Raw genomic sequence first — 15,965 nt, 5'->3', positions numbered from 1 at the left:
GGGAGGCTCGCTCACTGGAACCAGCAGCTTCACTCCGAGCACCTCGAGCTCTGCGCGAGACCTCGGATAACATCACCCCCCCCCCCTCCTTTTAGAGCCTTTGTCGAGGCTACTTTCTGACCCGCAGTGCCACCACGGAGGGCAATGTGTCCTAATAACAGCATATAAACCGTCAAAAATTACAATAACCTTGGGAGTGTGTTAATAATACGCCGCTGTTATGATGCATCAAGCTCATAAATCAGTTTAGTGGAAAGTGAAAAAAATACAGGACAATGATTTATAAATGTGTTTATGTTCTCATAGCAGAAACTTTTAAAACAGAAGTGGCATCATTAAAATCAGTCACGTGACACAGTTGTATTACAAGTGATGGGCTATTTCATAATTTCACAAGCTAAAAGAAAATATCTTCAACCTAATTTAATCCCAATATTGCAGATTATATTGCTATAAACATGCTATAAAACAATACTGGCAGCAGCTAAAGATGTAACACACTTGAAATGCAATAAAACCGTATATGTAAAATACATAAATTAGTTATTAATCACTAGCATCGTCACTTATCAGCGATGCATGAATGGGAAATGATATGGACCAGTCAGTCACATGAGTGCTGTTGTATACTAGAGACCAAGAGTCGGGGGGGCTGTTCCAGGATCAGCTGCACCACGTTCTGCTCCTCGGCCTCATTGTAGAAATCTCTGCAAGAAACACGACACCCACACAAGTGTAAAGAGACACATCTAACAGAGATAGCCCAGGGGTCAACTGCTCACACACACGTGTGTATGGCGACGAGGTGGTGGGGTGGACCAAAACAAAGGGGCCATTTAGCAGAGGACAGTAGAGCATGCTGGGTAATTAAAGGGAGGGTAGATGGGGGGGGGGGGGGCATTATGTGGTTATATTTCATGGACAACACCACACATTGTCTGCCGGGGACAAAGCCATTGTTGTGCGACGGTGCGGGCCTGTAGGATTGTGGGTACGTGGGGGAGGTACTCATTACTGGTTAACTTGAGAAACCGTATTTTGTTGGTATTTAAAAAGGTCATCACACAAATACAACTCTGTTAAGACAATTAATAAACACACATCTCTCTTGAAAATATGTTTTTGTTTCAATTGCTCCATAAAGTATAACTCACATAAACTAGTTTAATTGTCATTAGTATTGTGTATTGTGTAGGCATATATGTTGTATATATACATATATATTTTCTTTTATATTTTGCTTTGTATGCTTCTATATCTGTCATCCCTGTTTTTATATTTTATTTTTTATTTTTTATTCATGTGTGTTTGGTTTATTGGTGCTGCTACTGCTACGACAAATTTCCCCTTGGGGATTAATAAAGTATCTATCTATCTATCTAACTACAGCAATGACCTGCTGTTAAGGTGAATATGATTCTATCTGATTATTACTGAATAGTCTCATGTGTTGCAACAAAGAGACAATAAAGTATGTGAATGATTAATGAAGGATAAGCTCTTGCAGGATAACTCCAGCGTGTTCTTAGAGACATGGCCAATGGGACACCGACATGTCATCATACACCCAGACTAAAGCCATGGCATTGTAATAACATTCACATTCATACACCGACGGCACCGACGGCACATACAAGAACATGGGCCGCCGATCCTCCGATTGAAAGAACTCTGAGCCGGCGCACATCTTGTGTTTGTTGGGCCACACAATGCTCAAGTGGCATTTAAAGGGAACACCACCTACACTCAGAAGAGTCAAAAGGGTCCAACCCAGGAGAAGAGGCAGGAACAAAGTTACATGGTTTATGTCCCAATACCCTTTTTCACTAAACATAAAGTATCATTTCATGGTAACCCAGTCTGGGCATTATTAATATTGGAGAGTCTGAGTACACCTTACTTTGATGCTGTTTTTATTCTCTCCAATTAAAAACTTTTTCAGATGATATTCTGATGTCCTACAATTTATACCCAACATCCACTGAGTTGTCGTGTGCCATGCTGCACCACATGCCTATGGTGGCAAATTTACCCCAATTAAACTTTAAACTCTGTATAAATTCTTTAAATAGGTCATTTTAAAATAGATTAGTTGTTGATTATCACCTACTGTGATAGTTTCAGGACATTGTGACCATCCATGGTATACTTCATGGTATACTTTAATCATGTATCACATAAAACCTTAAATGATTACCGTCGCAATGTCCACAAGGTTAAACCACTGATCGACTGGACTAGGACCTCAGTTTGTAATATCCATAGCCTCCGACTTCAAACAATATTTGTGTCTTAACGGCAGAAAATCAGAGAACTTGTGAAGTCACTGATTTAGTTAGTTTCCTTTAAATACCATAGTCCTGGTTTTCTATTGTAGTGTTCTCAGCTGTGGAACTGAAGATGTTTGAGCGGTAGCACTTTGGAAGAGTTGTACATGTTTCCAGACTTAGACCCGAGCTGTAACCTACATAATACGTCTCGGGTATAGGAATCATTTTGTACATAGGGCAACATCAGAACTCTAATATCGCATGAAAAACAGAAAACGTAAATAAAGCATTTATTTCTGTTAGTAACATGTCAAACACGACCCAAAAGTCTTCGGACATAAAGAACAAATTAAAAGAAAAAATGTTTCTAAATTTAGTCATGCTTTATATTAAAAGGTTCATTTAAAGAGCATTAAGGTTATGAGGCCCTTATTACGCTTCAAAACACATGTATTGTTAAAGACGTTTATAAGCACTTATAAGAAACGTATTGACTGTTTAGTCTTTATAAAACACTTTATTTATTGAGTTTACCCATCATACTTACTTTGACTTAATAATGCATTTATTAGCAGTTACCTACGCACATATTAAGAGTCAACTAAATTATTTATTCCAAATGGATCCTGTAAAGCTTTAAAAATCCTTTATTATACAATAATACCAGATCTAAAGTGAGAACAATCACTAGTCAAGGTTAATAACTCCTTTATTATGCAGTAATAATCAGTCAAGTACCTCCGCACTTGTAAAGGAAATGTATAAGTGCAGGAACATTTAATTACTCATGTACATGTTGGTGTTTGTATTGGTCATCATTCGCCAACAGACTGAATTTCCAGAGATGTTGGTTTTGGACGTTCTTTTGATTTAAACCCATCGAATTGAACATAATTTTAGACCATTAGAATTACTCTAGGTCAAGACAACGCCCCCAAATACGTCGACCTAAACGTACCAATTACCTTAAACCCGTTCCCCAATAGGGAAAGCCTAGTTTCCTGTGAGCCTGAGCCCAGGACACCAGTACAGCTCCACCCAACGTACACACAGAATAACATGCTTTTCCACCACCACATTTGGCTCTCACAGTTTATGAAGCACTGCGCAACAACATGTAATTATGAATCACCCAGAAAATCAGATATGAAGCGATGGAGAGGACCAGCAGCAAGGGCACAAGAAGAAGTCAAGATGTGGTGAGGGCCTGAGATCCAGCTGATGGCTGCCGGCTGCCGGGAAGACTCACTTTCAACCAAATCAGGAGCCAGATCTGTAAGAGGGGATCTGGATCTCCTTTTGTCCAGTTTTCTATTCTTAATAGTCTTCCTAGCAGCAAAATTAGCAGCTTTTGGTTATTTAGATGAAAAATTGTAAACATAGCTTATGTTGGTGTCATTGGTCTCTGGCACTTTGGTTGATTACTAACGCAGAGTGAGACAGAGTCTTTGTTTGATGGGCTTTTTGTTCAAAAAACATCACATGAGACTTCAGGAAAGGTAATCTGACACTAAATATTAGTGGGAACGATGTTTCAGTTGTTTTCATACTCCTAAATAATCTTGTAAATCTTGCATTATTGCATTTTGCCTATTTGTCGTAAAAAATATGTCATGCTGATGATTTATTCTACAGACCATAGTTTCCTAGAAAGAAGAGTATTCATAGGAAGGTTCCTGAAAAGGACAAAGTGTGTGGCCGATGGAAAACTGAACAGCACTCAGAGAAATGTCTCTTCCATCCTCCTGTAATTACTACCAAATTGTTCTTTACAGGAAACTTCCTAGACTCTACAGGCGTGTAACATAAAAAACTGCCGATATCAAAGCAAAACCTTTGACTGCTCTTGGGACCGAACTGGGGCATTTCAGTTCCTTTACCTGCACCACAAACGCCGCCACGCCGGCCAACGTGGCGAGCAGCGCCAGGCGCCGCAGCCGGCTCACGTTGACGCGCTTGACCAAAAAGAAGCGCGCCCAGCCGAGCTTCTTGGCCGTGTGCGGGGGGTAGCGCATGCTGTTGACTCCCTCCATCTTCAGCTGCTTGATCAGACAGCTGCGCAGGTGGCTGAGCTGGTCAAAGCTGTGCCGACCGTGGTAACAGCCCATGCCGCTGTTACCTGGGCGAAACATGGAAGAAGTAGTCAGCTACAAATGTGCGTCGGCTTTGTTCTTCCAAAGAAAACCGGAGGCGAGTGCAGGTTGGTTTAACCGAGGGACTCACCAACGCCCCCGAAGGGCAGAGCGCTCACGGTGTAGTGCACCAGACAGTCGTTGGCCAGCAGAGCTCCACTGGACGTCTCCGCGATCACCCTTTTGATCAGCTGTTTATCGGATATAAACAATCCATCAAACAAAGCATTGTGGGTGCAACCGTATCCACACCAGCGCGTTTTAAATTCACAGAGAAAAAAGGATCAAATGTTCCCTTGAGTAAAGGGAGCGTGATGCGTTTACCTTGTTGTCATGGGAGAAGACGTATATGACCAGAGCTTTTTCTCTCTCATTCATAAACTGGATGGCCTCGTCGACACCGCTCACGGTGATGATGGGCAGCAGTGGCCCGAAGATCTCCTCCTTCATCACTTTGGATTCCCCCGTCACATCCTTCAACACAGTGGGGGCTGCAAGGAGAGAGGAAGACGAGGCTGACTCCAGGGAGAGGGTTCGGCTTCATGTGGACGAACAACATCGTGAGGGGAGGGTTGCCAGTTTTAAGAACCCTGGGAAGAAATACATGTTGAACTATTCTGTTATGGAGCCAACTATAAAGTCATCAACAATCTACACATAGATGAGAGGGAGTTTGGACAAAAGGGGATATTCAATGTCATTAGTCTTGCAAATATATCCAGTTATTTTTAGCCATCAGTCCAGCGAACGAGGTTCAACAAAAAAACGGATCACATACCCAAAGCCCTTCACTCCCAAAACGGACGAGACAGAGAGCAGAAGTTGCATTGAATGTCTTTACCGTCGATGCAATCAAACCAAAGACCTCGATGAACTATCGGCTCGTTGTTTGGCCAGAGTGCCGCATAGTTTAATCATACGGGTTTGATATCATACAGTCCTTTCCAAGAGAGCCGTGATACTCCACCAAAGACATGTTTGGGTGTAAATAATTCACCGAGTGGAGACAGACAAAAAGAAAGCGGACGAGACTGACCAACGGGTTGTTTTGATACGTTTTGTTCAGGAATGCCTTTCACTGTTATGAATGCAAGATGACCACACCTGCTATCATCCATGAAGAAACAAGCTACCACCCACAGCACTCATTATTTTTAGCAACCAACTGCTCAAACAAACCACGTACCTATATAGCACTGGGATTCATCACTGGTTCCACCAACAGCCACTGTGCTCCCCTCCATCAGAGCCATGAGCCTCTTGAAGTGCTGCTGGTTTATGATGCGTCCGTAGTCCTCAAACGTTTCTGGATTGTCTGTGTAAAACTCCTGCATTGTGTAAAATAGAAGATCAATTTCGTTCAGATTACTTACAAAACATTTGTATAACCATTCTATGTGTAAACATGGAAATCAATGTCAACATTTAGCACAGGAGACTTTGACTAAGACTATGGCTGTCAAGGACTATGACCTGAAAGGATGTCAGAACAGAACCTAGAGGCAGGGCTGGACATGTTTACCCACAAGCCATTGTGGCAGGTGTTTTTCAGAAGTTACTAGGCACTCAGCATTTTCACCAACCACAATTGTGTTGTTGGGAAGTTATGTTTTATTTGATTCAAGTTTACTGGTGTGCTATATAAAATTGTGGAGTGGAGAGGACTAATTGAGCAGATACAAATTAAACAAAATGAGAGGCTGCGGCCACTCTGCTCCTCCAGCTGAGATTGATGTCAAGTTAAATGGACGGAGGCGGAGCCTGGTCTTTCTCAAGACATGTCTTCTCAGTCACTTGTCCAAGCGAAGGCATTGCACAAATGTACTCTACTTTGTTTACATTTTAATGTCATTAACATTAACAGAGTCCTTGCAGAGTGACGCGCAGTCCGGAGAATTGTGATGATGAATTAGGTCGGCTGCAGATTCAAATGAGAGAAAATATGGGAGTAAAAAACACTTGTACCAGCCTCACACACACACACACACACACACACACACACACACACACACACACACACACACACACACACACACACACACACACACACACACACACACACACACACACACACACACACACACACACACACACACACACACACACACACACACACACACACACACACACACACACACACACAGAGAGAGAGAGAGAGCTCCTGTCTGCACGACTCGTGCCCAGCATTACACCCACGAGGAGATCAGAGGAGCTCGAGAAACGTCTTGCGTTGTCGTGAGATGATCCGTCAGATTCCCATCTGATGCTATTTGGCATATTACAATCCTGATTGTCGACCAACCTTGATGCACTTCTTGATCTCTTCCACCACTCGGCTCTGGATGGAGGGTTCACACAGGATGAAGTCGGGAGCAATGCACGTCTGGCCACAGTTGACAAACTTTCCCCAAGTGATGCGTCTGCATTGGGAGGAGAAAACAAAACAACGAACGAGCCTGAAAGCTTGAAGGTGGACGTTTACGTTCCCCTCCCAACGACTGTGTGTTCTGCTGTTGAAGTGAAGTTGCGATGTGTTCCGGTAACGCCGGCAATGTTTGTGAATCCATTTTACAGTCAAGACTGACCGACATGCGACAGGAATGTCACAGTTCTTGTCGATGTAGCACGGGCTCTTGCCTCCCAGCTCCAGGGTCACCGGGGTGAGGTGGGGAGCCGCAGCCGCCATCACCAGTTTACCCACGCCGCTGCTTCCCGTGTAGAAAATATGGTCAAATCGTTGCTTCAGCAGCTCCTGGGTCTCCAACACTCCACCCGTCACCACTGGGTACAGATCCTAGGGGGAGAATACGCAGTCTTTAAAACTCCATGTACATTCACACCAGATGTGGAAAGAGATAAATCCTTTCGATCAAAGCAGGAGGCTCACTTTGTCGAGATACTGAGGGAGAAGTTCCTCCATGACCTTGGCGGAGTGGGAGCTGACCTCGGATGGCTTTATTACTGCTGCGTTACCTGAAAGATGAAAGAGAGTCGCGATGCGAGCGGTGACTTTCGTTATGCCGTGTCAACGCCCAACGCGATGAACATTTCTGCACAAGAGCCGTCGATACGTTACAATGCATCAAGTCTACACCTGTTGCCCCTGTAGCTACACCGTACACGCTGTGCACACGTACAAGACCAGCACCCCTATCTACAAATATGTATGAGTGTGTGTGGATGTGTATTGTACCGGCAGCGATAGCTCCAACCAGCGGCTGGAGGGTGAGAGCCCACGGGTAGTTCCAGGTCCCGATGATGAGCACCACTCCCAGAGGCTCCGGCTGGATATAAACCTCATCAGATATGGTGAGGAGGCTCTTCTCTACTGGCCGAGGAGCCGCCCACTCTGCCAGTTTCTCGATCGCCAGATTGATTTCTCCCTCCAGTCCCAGGGTCTCAAACAGCTCGGTCCCAAGTGCACTCTGAGACCGTAAATTGGGACAAAATCCAGTGCTCATTGAGTTTTATCAAATAAAAAAAGGTTTATTGATCTGTTGCAAACAAAGCAATTGATCAGTTACTCTATATGTTCTATAATAGACCTCAGAGATACACGCGTCTTCTCAAAATAACTTTTGTCATGGGATCTTGCTCGCATTGGGATCCCATCACACAGACCGGATTCCGAGGTGGCCTGGCTCGCATTGGGTTCAGATCTGGGTGACGTGTGGTGGTATTTGGGCCAATCAGAACAGTTCTTTTCAAATGCAGGTCTCCATCAACTTCCCCACACGTGTGGAAACGGGAGGCTGGAGCACAGCCGAGACGTACTGAGTCCTGTTATCTTACCGCTGATGAAAAGCCCAACATTTCCTGATTTGTTGTTTAAAAATAAATGCTTTAAAAATGATAATAAAATAAGGCAGACTTTCATTGTGAAGAATATAGAGGGAAATATTTGTAATCACTCAGTTAGCAGTGCTTTTGTTCATGAATCAAGTTTACTGCAGGGAGTAATCAGCACACACATAACAGGGGACTTTAATCGTGAAGAATGTATAGAAAATAAAATGTGTATCCACGATTTCCCAACTGCTCCTTTGACCACAACATTTATCCGATGACTATTTGACCCGCGAGGTCGCTTTGAGGGTCAATGACACACGAGTTGCAATCTGGTGCATCCAATAACAATGAAGACATTGCAATGACAAGATGGCCTCAAGTCTTATTATAATCTACAGAGCAAACTAGTTGGGACATCATGCATACTCTTCTGGAAATGTTGTATGCACAAAACTAAAATTAAAACATGACGTGCACTTTTGAATTGTCCAAAGATTTTAATCACACAAGTGGTCAGAACGTCACTAATAAGCTCGTGGAAATGTTCCGACCACAATAAAAAGTAAATCAACTACTTGAGAACATGAAGGTTGAAGGATGCACCTTGCCGAGGTCCCGTTTGACAGCATCTGTAATGTCGCTCCGTCTCTCCGTGATGAAGAGGAGCAGGCTCTTCAGCTGCTGGATCCGGTTCTCCAGAGGCTTGGTCTTCCCCGTCTGGAACGACTTCCTGGCCCGTTGTACAACCAGCAGTTCTCGGGACATCTTAAATAAAAAATCAGTAATCAGTCAACATTACCTGTTGAATTCCCTTGATGCAAACATTAACGTTATGGTTGATTTTAAATAATTATCTAAAGATGTCACCGTACGAGAAGCAAATTCGACCAAAACAAACCGCGACTGTCCAACCTGCACACGGCTAACACTCCACAGCGAGCTAGCTTCACTCATATGAACGCAGAGCAGCAGGCAGCTGCCACGAGCCTCCTCGCATGTTGAGATAACTGCATGTCCTTTACGAAGCAGTCTGTAAATACAGTAACGTACAGGCATCTATCGGTACACACACACGAGTTAGCACTAGCTATCCGAACTGTACGTTACGACCGTCAACTGTGAGGTTGTGGAGCATGAACACTTCAACCCGAGACCTTTGGACTAACCAGAGTACTGGCAAAGAAACAACGAAGACGCCTGAATACCAGGAAGTTACACTTTTACCTCTCAGATCGCAGCTTCGACCAGTATTAAACTAGTGTTGCTGTAACGCGGGTAGCTGCTGCTGCTGCTGCTTCTTCTTCTTTTTAAATTGAGGGTGGCAACTTCCGTTAAAGGTGCATTACCGAAACCTCCGATCCTTTCTCTGTTTTTCACATTTTTGACAGTGACAGACAACTATTTCCTCTTCTATGCCACATTCACAGACACGATGGATTTCCCATATTAATTACATATAATAATTACAATTGTACATCATAATATCCTGGTATTCTCTGGGTTACACTCTGAAGTGGTCTGCAGTGAAATGAGTCTGTGACAATGGAATGTGTCCTTTTAATTCAAATCTGAATTCAGATAGAAGATCCTGATGTAAGACTGACACTCAAAGGTCATCTGCTATTAATCCAAATTAAACTTATTCTGTGACAATGGGCTGTTTCTTTTTTATTTGTGATCTGAACAATAGAGTTAGGGTAAGGTTTCAGGGTCACCGCCTGTCAGGGACAATCTAGTGAGGCGAACACACCCAAAACCAGGCAGGGATCATTCTATTGGTCAGCACACCATCTGGCATTCAAGAGCAGACATGGAGAAGGGGCTGAAGCTGGAGCGCTGGGAATCTGTGCAAGCAACAATATATGTATATGTAACAGGATATGTTTGAGCAGAAGTAAAGCAAATCCAAATGCAAGCAGGGACTCGGAGTGCTGGGACTGGAATCTGACTGTGAAATCAACAAGCAATGCTGTTGAATAGAAAGAGCACGTTTGTGAATAAAGATAGGAAAGAAAACTACGCAGATAGTTTGATTAATAATGCACTATAATTAAATATTGTGCGTGTAAAATCAAAATCTGCAACGTATCCAGAACCATTTCTCTGTCAGGTAGTACCACAATGTTTCCCCTGAAGTGGAAGTACACGGTAATTAGTATAGAGTTGAGTTGCATATTTTGTAAGTACTTTGGGTGCCTTTTGGACATTATTTCAGGGTACAATGAGTTAGGTATACTGTAATTCAATTTTCTAATTGTATAATACATCTATAGGTGTCTTGGGCCCTTTTATTCAGGGCCCCCTGCCTCACGGTGAAGCCTGGCCCTGGGTGTGTGACGGGGCTGCTGCTTGTCATGATGGTGCGTCGCTGAGAATCCAAGGAAGCGTTTCGTGTGAAGTTTTTTATGAGCAGTTCTCCAGAAAGCTGCAAGCAAATTCTATACATTTAAATCCTAATTTTTATAATCATCATTGCACATCAAGTTTTTCAATTCAGATCTTTTCGTCCTAACATTCAGAAGAAGCAAGCCCAAGGAATAAAGCACATCAAGACCTTTGGATGTTTTCTCTTTTTAATAACAAAGACTGTATTTGTGTTCCATAAAAGAAAAAAAGACAGACACCCCTTGGTGAGGGACACAGGTATTACGTTGACATTTCTCTTTTAAAAACCGATGCTTGGAAAGAGTTGCATTATCATGGTTGTGACTTCACAATGCATTGAGCTCAAGCTGGAGAAGCGTAAAACAACAGGGTTCGTACATTCAAGACTAGAGGTTCTACAGGGTAAGACGCCGACTCGGTACCCACGCTTCATCCAAAACAGTCCATGGACTAATAAATGCTGCAGAGCAAAGATTCAGGTGGGTTTCCATCAGCTTTATTTGTCCCTCTTCACTCTGTGTGCAGTAAAAGGCTTTGTGTGGTTCAGAGTGCTCAAGACGAGGACGAGCGGGGAAACGGTCACCCGGATACGTCTCAGAAACAGAACAGAGGAACAGGCCCGCGGACCACTGGGTGCCTGTGAATGCATTTATAAACATTTGTACACAGAAAAGAAAGTATTCACACCTGTACAAAAGGAGCAGGCCTCCGTCTATATTCACAAGAAGGCACCTCCTTTTCCATCAATGACTGTATACTACTGGCAGGGGAGGTTTTTCCTACAGGCGGTATAGGCGGCCGCCTAGGGCGCCATTCAGAGGGGGGCGCAAACAAATGCGCTGAACACACACCTCCCGATGGGTTCGTTATGTTTCTACTAAACTGGGTAACAATGTTCGAAGCGTCTCAAAGCCGTTTCTACAATTTGTAAGTGTAAAATGAATATTGTGTAAATAAAAGCAAATCAAAGCTTTCCTGCTGTGTGGAAAAGTTTTTTTTTCTTTTAATAAATTCTTTTGGTTTGATGTTTGAGAGAAACTGCATGTGACATGTCAATGGTAAACAAAAGAGGACGCCTTTAAAATGCCTGCAATCAAATAGTAACTACTTTTTTCATGTGCGAGACACAAGTACTGTATCTGGAATTAAAAGGGATATTCAACCAATTTAACATTACGTTGGAGAACAAGCGTGACATTTTGGAATTTTATTAGATTAAAAAAACAGTCAAATTTTAAGTAGCACAGGTGGATAAATATCCATACTTCAAATCAGTGGCATGCCCCTTTATATATAAAATTCAAACTAAAAAGAGAAACAGGGTTCTATCAAATACCAAGTTGATCGCGAGAGAAGAGTTCCCACAAAGTTGAGCTGCAGCCAATTACACTTTGCCTTGGTCGCTCTGCCTTCTGGGAAACGTATGCGTCCTGTAGGCCGGTTCCCCGTGCATGCAGAGCAGTTGAGACTTGAAGATAGGAGCACGAGTGATTAGAAAATCACCTGCCTTCACATGTCCACCTTCAGAACGCCTACAGATCCACTCCTCTTCCTCTCAATCCACAATAAAGTGCTTGAGCTCACAACACAAGAACAAAAAGTACTAACAAGTTCCTTTGCTTACATGGCGGTCTTGTTTTTGTAACAAGAGTTTGTGTTTCTGTTTGGCCGTAAGCCGTTGCTCGTTTCTTCCAACTCCTCAGACTCCAATACTTGAGGTTTTCAAGACAGGCAGGAGACTCAAATAGCCAAGTTCTTCTGAACCAATAAATAAAGAACAATGACACCTAAACACAGTAAATAAACCACTGATATCACAAAGTAAGCAGGATCATCAGCATCTCATAGTCCTGTCCATCTTCTGGTAAAAAACAAATGATATCTTGAAAGATGGATATGAGTTTTTCTTTATACATGTTGATCAGATGGTTTTCAGACAACATCGCGTCTGAAGAAAAATGCACGTGAAAGTGCATGCTGTGTGTCCACATCTGGCTTCAGCCTTTGTTTTTGTTGATCCGTTGTCATCTTTGGTTGTACATTCGTGCATCAGTCGCTTGTCACAGTTCAGTCCATGATGCAGCCAGTGTGACGATAAATACTGATTCAAATGAAAAGTGCTTCAACTGCTACAGGAAGGACCGGCGGCTTTGTGAGGATGAGTCAATAGTCTTAGGACTTGGTCCCTTTGTGTGTGTGTGTGTGTGTGTGTATGTATGTGTATGTATATGTGTGTGTGTTTGTGTGTGTAGCTACTCGTAGAGCGTGACAGTGCAGTAGCAGAGGGCTGAGATCCTGCGGTCCACGCTGGCCTTGTCTGAAGGAAAAACACACGAGACAACAGCATATCAAAAAGAAGTTGTGAAAACAAAGTGAAAGCAAGTCAAGTCCAAGGATCAAAATAAACCTCAGTCACACTTATACAGTAAACAACATCTGTATTTTTTTGTATTGATTTATATTGTTGTTGTTGATTTCATGAACATATTAACATGACACACGAGTAAATTCAGAGTATTAAAAAAATGGTGAATGAACATCACTAGATGCCACCAAATCCGGGCACCGTCCCTATAAGACCCTCTCTGATCATGCAAGTGGGTCCTGCAATGAGGCCTATTGTGTAGGACTAGGCGCGTGTGTGTGTGTCTCTCTCTCAGAGTGTGTACTCACACTTGACCACATTCTCCACGTCAGTAGGGTCCTGTAGGATCTTGGACAGGCCGTCCAGCAGCATGGCGGCCTTGCTGTAGCGGTAGGCTATGTCTTCTGTCTGCTTGAACATCTCATCCAGAGCTGCTGACTGAACCTGACACAGACACACACACACACACACACACACACACACACACACACACACACACACACACACACACACACACACACACACACACACACACACACACACACACACACACACACACACACACACACACACACACACACACACACACACACACACACACACACACACACACACACACACGTCTAGATCAGAGCTGCACTTTACTGAACGTACCGCTTGAAGAGAGCCTGGTGGAGTTTACAAGACTCAATACCAGCCTACAATACAGTTGACCTCGTGAGTGACACTCACGATCTCCACAGCGTTGTTGTAGATGAGCTTCTCCGCGGTGACGCTGTTGATTTCGTCCACAAAGCGTTGCTTATCAGAGAAGAAGTGGTTGAGTTTGTCAGTCAGCCGCCGGCAGAGGGATATGCAGCTTTTGTAACGGTCATTCAAACTCTTCACCACTGAGAGAAGACACACAGGGAGGTAATACATTTGTATTTGAAAGTTACAGAGTTGTAAATAGACAGTAAATAAGGACAAACAGACACAGGGAAGTTGTCCATGACTACACTGTCTTTCTCCTGCTGATGAAATGCATCAGCAGCATATTTCTTGTCTCTTTCATCACGCCCCGGTTGTAGTTTAATCCATTGGTCACCAGTTAAGGTTATTGGGAAATGTCCTTACCCTGTTTGACAGCAGAAGAGGGATTGAGCTTGGCCGATTTAATCTGAGCCTTGGCCATGTGGAGAGAGGAAGCCAGGAGTTGAGCCGCCTTCATGTTCAGCACCAGCTGCTCCACCCGCCTGTAGGGGGCAGCATGACCAGAGCATATGAAACACTGCAGCAACGCCATTGAACAAAGAGCATCCTCAGACTGCATGATATTAGCAACATTATCGAAGAGTCAAACTAGACTTAAGCCTTTCCTTACCCCCACTCTTTACTGAGCTGGCTGATCTGGTCCACGACCAAGCTGTCCTGGGGGGGGTAGATGGAGGCGGCCGATACGCCCAGCTCGGTCCCTCCAGCTTGCACTGCCGCCATTTCCAGGACGCAGTCAGTGAAGGAGAGCATCATCCGGAGGTGCATCAGGGTATCTGTATGCTCGCGCTGGAACGGGACAAAAAGTGAAACGTGAAACACAAGAAGATTGAAAGAGGATACTAGTGGGTCAGGAAGTTTTCCAATTGATCCGTTTTCCTGATAAATAATGAGAATTAGACACCAAACATTTGACCTCACCTCCATGAGGGTCTCCTCAGGCAGCTCCGGTGCTTCGAATGTGATGAATCCGTCCAAACTGGGAGGGGAGGTCCCATAGGGAACATAGCGCAGGCTGCTGGGTGCCCCCTCAGTCCCAGGGACAACCTGCCCACCACCAAAGCCTCCTGGAGGAGACCCCACATAGACCCGACCGCTGGTGGAGCACAGGGAGCCGGCCGAACTGTTGGAGCCCACTGAGACAAGGACATGGAGGAGAAGGCGAAGCAAGGAGAGTTCAGTACACAAACACCTCCACTCAGAACTGCTTCTAACTGGTCAGAGTGCATTAGTCTGCACACCAACCCAGCTCAGGGGACGGGCCCTCACCTGAGGTGGTGCGTGGTCGTGTGCCCAGGTGGCTGCAGGTAGGAGGAGTGCTGCTATTGGGCGGTGAACCCACGGTGAAGAGGACCGTACGAGGACTCGCTGACCCACAGTGAATCAGCCCGACGGGACCTGCAGGGGCTTTGGGAAGAGGAAACGTAAACATTTTCATTCTCTCACATGAGGCATTTGAGTTATAAATAAAGTTGACAATGTTCAGAGACAATTTTGTGAATTGAAGAATATCGACAATATTAGGGATTTCTTATGTTGACAAAGTGAGTCACATAGGGCACCCTGTGGTAAACTGTCCAGTGTGTGTGCGGCAGTGTACCCTACCTGTGTCCATGGGTCGCTCTGTGTTCAAGCTGTCAGTGCTGCCCTGATAGGCCAGTCCACCCAGGGTGATTCTGATTGGCTGCTCAGACAGACGACCTGTGCTCACAGACCTTTCAGAGAAAAGCAGGATAGCGTCAGTGCAATGTCCAACAGCAGACAGAGTGACGTCGTTTGGTGGAGGACAGACGAAGGCGGGTCAATGTAACACGAAGCAGTGCGTCACGGTCGTGCCCTCTTCCTCTCCATCCATGTGACTATGCATGGTGTGAGTGATGCATGCTGGGTCTAAAGCATATCAAAGCCTGGAAAATAACACAGACGTCCTAATTTCTACAAATGTCTCGATTCTTTTCTGCCAGGAGAGTTGGACCCAGAAATGTGTTTTGTGTGCGCAGAAATGATTCACAGACTCAGCGAGTGTGAAACTGGCTCCCGCCATGGAACCCCGTAAAATACACAAAGAAGCAAGTAAGTCAATCAAATTACAATTTCAGGACTCGTAGCCAGTCCACAGGTGGACTACTTATTCACTGCACAATCAATACTTTATGTTAAAACTGTCCATTACATTGCCGCTGAAGCACAATGGCTACTCCAGACCAATGGACAATCACGTATTAGTGGAACATTGATTATGGTGGCAGCTGAGCCGAGTGCAAAGGAAAA

At 44.2% G+C, this 15,965-nt stretch overlaps 2 protein-coding genes across 4 annotated transcripts in view; both read right to left on the bottom strand.

The window, feature by feature from the left end:
- Positions 1-276: 276 nt before the first annotated feature.
- LOC130210383 (aldehyde dehydrogenase family 3 member A2-like) lies at positions 277-9,516 on the bottom strand. Of its 3 annotated transcripts, XM_056440614.1 has the most exons (11): positions 9,416-9,516; positions 8,795-8,956; positions 7,596-7,827; positions 7,290-7,375; positions 6,988-7,196; positions 6,705-6,822; positions 5,589-5,730; positions 4,727-4,893; positions 4,494-4,593; positions 4,151-4,389; positions 277-707 (listed from the first exon to the last, which is right to left on the bottom strand). In XM_056440614.1, exons 2-11 carry the CDS (start codon positions 8,954-8,956, stop codon positions 693-695), a joined length of 1,470 nt encoding a protein of 489 aa, XP_056296589.1. In that variant the 5' UTR covers positions 9,416-9,516; the 3' UTR covers positions 277-692. The 3 variants fall into 3 exon arrangements, with proteins under 3 accessions (XP_056296589.1, XP_056296587.1, XP_056296588.1); XM_056440612.1 differs by lacking the exon at positions 277-707 and having other exon boundaries at positions 2,962-4,389; XM_056440613.1 differs by lacking the exons at positions 277-707; positions 9,416-9,516 and adding an exon at positions 9,064-9,409 and having other exon boundaries at positions 2,962-4,389.
- Positions 9,517-10,746: 1,230 nt separating this feature from the next.
- Positions 10,747-15,965, bottom strand: part of ulk2 (unc-51 like autophagy activating kinase 2) — a 38,253-nt gene continuing 33,034 nt past the window's right edge. The window contains exons 20-27 of the mRNA XM_056440606.1: positions 15,300-15,409; positions 14,964-15,101; positions 14,616-14,830; positions 14,305-14,483; positions 14,058-14,176; positions 13,674-13,831; positions 13,250-13,385; positions 10,747-12,893 (exon numbers count right to left, since the gene is read on the bottom strand). Of these exons, the coding sequence (XP_056296581.1) occupies positions 12,829-12,893; positions 13,250-13,385; positions 13,674-13,831; positions 14,058-14,176; positions 14,305-14,483; positions 14,616-14,830; positions 14,964-15,101; positions 15,300-15,409 (1,120 nt within the window). The 3' untranslated portion in view covers positions 10,747-12,828. The remainder of the gene's footprint in view (positions 12,894-13,249; positions 13,386-13,673; positions 13,832-14,057; positions 14,177-14,304; positions 14,484-14,615; positions 14,831-14,963; positions 15,102-15,299; positions 15,410-15,965) is intronic.

The sequence above is a fragment of the Pseudoliparis swirei genome, chromosome 20, assembly GCF_029220125.1.
Source record: "Pseudoliparis swirei isolate HS2019 ecotype Mariana Trench chromosome 20, NWPU_hadal_v1, whole genome shotgun sequence".
NCBI classification, from domain to species: domain Eukaryota; kingdom Metazoa; phylum Chordata; class Actinopteri; order Perciformes; family Liparidae; genus Pseudoliparis; species Pseudoliparis swirei.
Note: the sequence above shows the minus strand (reverse complement) of the source record. Positions and strands in the feature narration are given on the sequence as shown.